Source organism: Bufo bufo, chromosome 1, assembly GCF_905171765.1.
Source record: "Bufo bufo chromosome 1, aBufBuf1.1, whole genome shotgun sequence".
In the NCBI taxonomy this organism is placed as follows: domain Eukaryota; kingdom Metazoa; phylum Chordata; class Amphibia; order Anura; family Bufonidae; genus Bufo; species Bufo bufo.
Genome location: NC_053389.1, coordinates 262,609,070 through 262,617,028, shown reverse-complemented (window position 1 = coordinate 262,617,028; position 7,959 = coordinate 262,609,070). Strand labels below are relative to the sequence as shown.

At 43.5% G+C, this 7,959-nt stretch overlaps 1 protein-coding gene across 1 annotated transcript; it reads left to right on the top strand.

Moving 5' to 3' along the window:
- Window positions 1-228: 228 nt before the first annotated feature.
- TSPO (translocator protein) lies at window positions 229-4,161 on the top strand. Its single transcript, XM_040415638.1, has 3 exons — window positions 229-407; window positions 2,510-2,648; window positions 3,777-4,161. Exons 1-3 carry the CDS (start codon window positions 229-231, stop codon window positions 3,945-3,947), a joined length of 489 nt encoding a protein of 162 aa, XP_040271572.1. The 3' UTR covers window positions 3,948-4,161.
- Window positions 4,162-7,959: the final 3,798 nt, after the last annotated feature.

The window sequence follows — 7,959 nt, the reverse complement described above, 5'->3', positions numbered from 1 at the left end:
TGTCTGTTCCGTAGCCCTGCAAAAAAAATAGAACATGTCCTATTGTCTGTTTTAGGCATTGTTACAATGGAATGGATGGCATACGGATGTCATTCGTTTTTATTTTTTTCGGATCCGCAATTTGCGGACCGCAAAACACAGACGATCGTGTACATGTAGCCTTAAAGCGTTGAATGTGAAATATCTTAACTGTGCCTGGTTCAGTGTTTCTGTTTCTTCAGCAGTAAAATGCCATCCTGGGCGCCCGCCGTTGGTCTCACTCTTCTGCCTCATGTGGGTGGAATACTTGGAGGACTCATTACCCGTAAGGAAGTCAAAACATGGTACACCACCCTGGTAAAACCATCATGGCGCCCACCTAATTGGATGTTTGCTCCAGTGTGGACCACCTTATATACTTCCATGGGGTATGTAACATAAAGAGGACATACATGAGAATTTAAAGGGATTTACATTCCGCCTCTGCAGCTTTGCCCTCCCCTGTACTTTACACTGCAGCCAGGACCGTTAGGCCTCTTTCACACGGGCATTGCGGGTGCGTTACGGGAACACCCGCGATTTTATCGCGCGAGTGCAAAACATTGTAATGCGTTTTGCACTCGCGTGAGAAAAATCACGCATGTTTGGTACCCAAACCCGAACTTCTTCACAGAAGTTCGGGCTTGGGATCGGTGTTCTGTAGATTGTATTATTTCCCCTTATAACATGGTTATAAGGGAAAATAATAGCATTCTGAATACAGAATGCGTAGTACAATAGCGCTGGAGGGGTTAAAAAATAATTTAAAAAAAATTTAACTCACCAGCTTAGTCCACTTGATCGCGATGCCGGCATCTCCTTCTGTCTCCTTTGCTGAACAGGACCTGTGGTGAGCATTCATTACAGGTAAAGGACCTGTGGCGACGTCACTCCGGTCATCACATGATCCATCACCATGGTAAAAGATCATGTGATGACCGGAGTGACGTCACCACAGGTCCTTTACCTGTAATGAATGCTCACCACAGGTCCTTGTTCAGCCAAGGAGACAGAAGGAGATGCCGGAATCGCGATCAAGTGGACTAAGGTGAGTTAAATTATTATTTAACATTTTTTTCTAACCCCTCCAGCGCTATTTTTACTATGCATTCCTGTATTCAGAATGCTATTATTTTCCCTATAACCAGGTTATAAGGGAAATAATAATGATCGGGTCTTCATCCCGATCATCTCCTAGCAACCGTGCGTGAAAATTGCACCGCATCCGCACTTGCCTTGTGGATGCCTGCGATTTTCACGCAACCCTATTCACTTCTATGGGGCCTGCGTTGCGTGGAAAAACGCACAATATAGAGCATGCCTGCGATTTTCACGCAATGCACAAGTGATGCGTGAAAATCACTGCTCATGTAACAGCCCTATAGAAATGAATGGGTCGGTATTCAGTGCGAGTGCAATGCGTTCAACTCGCGCATCGCATCCGCGTGGAATACTCGCCCGTGTGAAAGGGGCCTTATAGGCCAGGTAATGCTCCTCTGAAATTCTGGGAACAGGGTATGCAAATGACCTCTTAACAAACTCTGCCTCTAATGACTTATAGGATAGCTGCCTTACATCTGGTAGCTTAGAGGCAGAGCTTGCGTTACATACATACATTTCGCAGACATATATACTGTACAATCACTTGTGCGTGCTCACACATACAGATTATGACCAGGGAAATGACAAATATGAAAGAAAAGCAAGAAAAAAATGCACTTATTACAGTGCACCCCCTAAATTCTGCCGCCCTAGGCACCTACCCACCTACAGTTCTACAGTTCTGCTGATACTATATACTAATATGTTAAATCATATTAAAGAATGGTGAGAAAACAAAGATTTTATTTATTTTTTTAAGTCCGTTGATCTGGAGTAAAACTAATTAGCACCGCTAACCAATACTAATTTCCCACCAACTTTTTAAAAAGTGGAGAGAGTGGTGTAAACTGCCAAAAATGGCAAAAATGGTGTGTGCCCCCTTTTTTTTTTAAAATTTTTTACAACAAATATCTTTCACAAATAGCAAGTTACCCCAGCTTGTCTTTGCCCTTATCAGCTAGTGACAGCACAGCTTTTCATTTCATTTTCTGCTCTTGATAAATGAAAGCTGTGCTGTGATTGGCCGCTATGGGCAACAAACTGTTCAAAACTGACCACTGCATCTGGCGTTATCGCCAATCACAGACATTAGCTCCAGGTGTCTGCTGTGAAAAAGCAGAGCTGGCGCCATCTTTAATTGCCCGGCATGCGCACATCTATACATGTGCAGTGCATGTCAAGGGGCTCGGCATCACACAGTATCTATTACATGGCTTGTCTGTGTCCTTCATGGACAGGAGGGGTCCTCCAGAGTAAAAAGGGCCATTCTGAACAGAAGACCCCCTTTATTAACTCCATTTCCCAACAGGGTATATAAAAATAGGTTTTGTAAACTGGACAAACCTCTAAAAGTATTGATTTTTCTTTTTTCTTTTCTTTTGTTTTTAAGCTATGGATCATACCTGATCTATAAAGAATTGGGTGGATTCACAGAGGATGCTGTGGTTCCATTAGGACTTTATGCAGGACAACTGGCACTTAACTGGGCTTGGACTCCCATTTTCTTTGGCGCTCATAAAATTGGTTGGGTAAGTGATACTATTGTATAAATTTATCTTGCTTCTATAGCGCCAACATATCCCACAGCTCTTTACAGACATTATCATCACTCTGTCCCCAGTGGAGCTCACAGTCTAGATTCCCTAGCAGTTTGTCTTTGGAGTGTGGGAGGAAACTGGAATACCTGGAGGAAACCCACCAAACACAGGGATAACATACAAACTCCATACAGATATTGCCCAATTCAAACCTAGGACCCCGACCCCAGCACTTCAAGGCACCAGTGCTAACCACTGAGCCACTGTACTGCCCAAATTCTCATCTTGATATTTGGTTAGTAGAGGGCGCTAAAGTGGTTGTCCTTGATCAGAATGAAGAATCACTGGGTATTACAGTTCACCTTACTGTATACTCTTTTATTATTGAGTTCAATGTAGAAACAGTATGCCATAAGCTCCTAAACTCCCTCTAGTGGTGGCTGAAAGGAGCCAGAATGTTATGCTTTAAATCTGTGTCTATAGGGGATTTAGGTCTCTGTATCAGCGCTATCACTGCAATAAAGATAGATGACACTTTTTAAAGCGATACTGCAGTCCAAACCTAAAATGAGACTATACATGACACATGTATAGTCAACATTCTTGGTGCCCTCTGTTCTGGTGCTCTGTCAAATTCCTTTGAAGATGGCCACCATATCTCAGAGTTTCCTGTAGAAACATCTAAGACACGGAGCCTTCGGATGGAGAAAGTACCAATGGTGCTGATCCCTCCGAGGGGAGTGGAGGAGGAAGGGTGTGTCTTATACTTTCCTACAGTGCTCTTTATGGGGAAGTCTGAGATGGTGGCTATCTTGAAGGAGGAGAAGAATGGAGGTAGCATGGGATGAATGGAGAGTACCAGGCATGTTGTTGATACACATAGTCAAGTTATTTCGCCCCTTAAAAAACGACCCAGAGGTTCACTTTTCAGGAGTTAGACACAATGATATTACAACACAATGATAATAACATGGGTAGTCTTTCGAGGTCTTTGAATTTAAGATTTGTTTGATCATAATGTATCAACATAAGCACAGATAAACTGGGCAGTGGTAAGAGAATGGGACACTTCTATGTTTTGGTGGAATCCCCCTTTAATTTTGTTTCTCTTCTGTACAGGGCTTTGTTGAACTAGTCTTCCTCACTGGTACGGTTGTCCTTACAACTGCATCCTGGTATCCTATCAGCAAGACGGCCGCTTACCTAATGTTTCCTTACATTGCCTGGTTGTCACTAGCCTCTACCCTAAACTACGTCATCTGGAGGGACAATAAGGACAAAACTGAATGAGGAGAATTCGGGCATCATGGATGGATTCCTACAAGATAGAGAAAAGTTTTTTTTTTTATTCAGAAATTTTACTTTTTTCAGACTTGTCTATTGCCACACAGCAGCAGAACACTAAGAATGAGACAATACCTGGGCATGATGCCAGACAATTACCTATAGTGCCTTAATCATGTGCCCAGTGCTAAATGGCAAATAAAAGACTCAGAAAATAATGTCCTCCTGCCTTTATCTGATTTATTTATTTTTTCTTGAAGAAATGAAGTGTCTTGGTATGTAGCCATGTTACATCACATAAGTGTGTTGTGTAAGCGGTGCAGTGGTTTCATCTTACCTTCCTGTTCTGCATTGTATGGAGGGGGCAGGGAGTCTGAGCAACTGAATGCGGTTTACTTTAAGGGTACGACCACCACTAGCCGGTCATGGGGCCATTCAGGGCATGGCCAATTAGCCCACAGCTGCCTCTTATTTAACTAATGAAGACCGCATTGTAAGCGGCTACTTTCAATACCACGCGTCACTAGCACAATTGCCCGCCCACCCGTCACTTAGTCACCTGCCCCCACCATTCTTTTCCTGCACTGCCAAATCTATTTACATGTAGTAACCCTGCACTTCCGATCTATATATATATATATATATATATATATATATATATAGACTGTCACTGTGTGGTTACTACAAATACTTAGGTTGGTAGTGCAGGGTTACCTGTACACACATATACAGTGGGATGCGAAAGTTTGGGGCAACCATGTAATCGTCTTGATTTTCCTGTATAAATCGTTGGTTGTTACGATAAAAAATGTCAGTTAAATATATCTATAGGAGACAGTGATATTTGAGAAGTGAAATTAAGTTTATTGGATTTTCAGAAAGTGTGCTATAATTGTTTAAACAAAATTAGGCAGGTGCGATAAATTGGGCACTGTTGTCATTAGTTGATTCCAAAACCTTTAGAACTAATTATTAGAACTCAAATTGGCTTGGTAAGCTCAGTGACCCCCCCTGACCCTACATACACAGGTGAATCCAATCGTGAGAAAAGTATTAAAGCGGGTCAATTGTAGTTCCCTCCTCTTTTAACCACCTCAGCTCCCCTAGCTTAAACACCCTCTAATGACCAAGGCCACTTTTTACACCTTCTGCACTACACTACTTTCACGGTTTATTGCTCGGTCATGCAACTTACCACCCAAATGAATTTTACCTCCTTTTCTTCTCACTAATAGAGCTTTCATTTGGTGTATTTCAATTGCTGCTGACATTTTTTACTTTTTTTATTAATCAAAATTACCGATATAGCGTTTACAACTATGGTACAAAAATGTTAATTATTATTTTTTTTGCCACAAGTTAGCTGAAATTTTTTTATTTTTTTTCTCACAAAGTCTCCCTTTCCGCTAACTTGGGACAAAAATTTCAATCTTTCATGGACTCAATATGCCCCTCAGCGAATACCTTGGGGTGTCTTCTTTCCAAAATGGGGTCATTTGTGGGGTGTTTGCACTGCCCTGGCATTTGAGGGTCTCCACAATCATTACATGTATGGCCAGCATTAGGAGTTTCTGCTATTCTCCTTATATTGAGCATACGGGTAATGATATATATTTTTTTTCCGTTCAGCCTCTGGGCTGAAAGAAAAAATTGAACGGCACAGATTTCTTCATTCGCATCGATCAATGTGGATGAAAAAATCTCTGCCAAAAAAAAAGGAGGGGGAAAGGCCGTCTGCCAGGACATAGGAGCTCCGCCCAACATCCATACCCACTTAGCCCGTATGCCCTGGCAAACCCGATTTCTCCATTCACATCAATCGATGTGGATGAATAAATCATTGCCGGGATTTATTTATTTTTTTATATACAAAGTATTTGCCAAAGTATATGAACACCGCCGCCTCTCAGCTCATATGCTTCGGCAAACGTATCTTTTATTGCAGAGGAGAAATCTCGTCTTGCAGCGCCGCATACACCGACTTTTGTGTAATCTGACAGCAGCGCAATGCTTCTGTCAGAATGCACATCAGTGCTGCAGCTAGTCGATCGGTTGGTCCACCTGGAAGGTAAAAAAAACCCAAAACAAAAAAGAAAAACCAGGACCGCAACGCAATAAATGTACACTGCTCAAAAAAATAATGGGAACACTTAATCAACACAATGTAACTCCAAGTCAATCACACTTCTGTGATATCAAACCTGGTCCATTAGGAAGCAACACTTGAGTGACAATCAATTTCACATGCGTTGTGCAAATGGGATAGACAACAGGTGGAAATTTAGGGGCCTATTAGCAAGACACCCCCAATAAAGGAGTGGGTTCTGCAGGTGGTGACCTCGAGACCACTTCTCAGTTCCTATTGCTTCCTGGCTGATGTTTTGGTCACTTTTGAATGCTGGCGGTGCTTTCACTCTAGTGGTAGCATGAGACAGAGTCTAAAACCCACACAAGTGGCTCAGGTAGTGGCAGCTTATCCAGGATGGCACATCAATGCGAGCTGTGGCAAGAGAAGGTTTGCTGTGTCTGTCAGCGTAGTGTCCAGAGCATGGAGGCGCTTCCAAGGAGACAGGCCAGTACATCAGGAGACGTGGAGGAGGTGCCGTAGGAGGGCAACAACCCAGCAGCAGGACCGCCTACCTCCGCCTTTGTGCAAGGAGGAACAGAGGAGCACTGCCAGAGCCCTGCAAAATGACCTCCAGCAGGCCACAAATGTGCATGTGTCTGCTCAAACGGTCAGAAACAGACTCCATGAGGGTGATATGAGGGCCCGACGTCCACAGGTGGGGGGTTGTGGCTTACAGCCCAACACCATGCAGGACGTTTGGCATTTGCCAGAGAACACCAAGATTGGCAAATTCGCCACTGGCGCCCTGTGCTCTTCACAGATGAAAGCAGGTTCACACTGAGCACATGTGACAGAGTCTTGAGACACCGTGGAGAACGTTCTGCTGCCTGCAACATCCTCCAGCATGACCGGTTTGGCATTGGGTCAGCAATGGTGTGGGGTGGCATTTCTTTGGAGGGCCGCACAGCCCTCCATGTGCTTGCCAGAGGTAGCCTGACTGCCATTAGGTACCGAGATGAGATCCTCAGACCCCTTGTGAGACCATATGCTGGTGCGGTTGGCCCTGGGTTCCTCCTAATGCAAGACAATGCTAGACCTCATGTGGCTGGAGTGTGTCAGCAGTTCCTGCAAGACGAAGGCATTGATGCTATGGACTGGCCCGCCCGTTCCCCAGACCTGAATCCAATTGAGCACATCTGGGACATCATGTCTCGCTCTATCCACCAACGTCACGTTGCACCACAGATTGTCCAGGAGTTGGCAGATGCTTTAGTCCAGGTCTGGGAGGAGATCCCTCAGGAGACTGTCCGCCACCTCATCAGGAGCATGCACAGGCCTTGTAGGGAGGTCATACAGGCACGTGGAGGCCACACACACTACTGAGCCTCATTTTGACTTGTTTTAAGGACATTACATCAAAGTTGGATCAGCCTGTAGTGTGTTTTTCCACTTTAATTTTGAGTGTGACTCCAAATCCAGACCTCCATGGGTTGAAAAATTTGATTTCCATTTTTTTTATTTTTGTGTGAATATGTTGTCAGCACATTCAACTATGTAAAGAACAAAGTATTTCAGAAGAATATTTAATTAATTCAGATCTAGGATGTGTTATTTTTGTGTTCCCTTTATTTTTTTGAGCAGTGTATTAACTTTATAATAACATTTGAACGGAACATATAAACTTTATTTAACTTTTTTAACACAACTTTAACTTTTTTGCTTACCGGTGTTTTTTTTTTTTACCTTTTATAGGACAAACCTCTCCTTCCCCATGGGACAATGTGCAAAGCGCAAATCGCCCAAAGATGTGGCGAAGTACATTATGCACTTTATCCCAGGTGAAAGGAGAGGTTTGCAGCAGCTGTGAGTGAAAGGGCCCTAATAGCCCTGTGTGCCTGTCCTGTGAGATGCAATCCCTATGCTAAGTGTACCTGTGTGTGGTACTTCCGG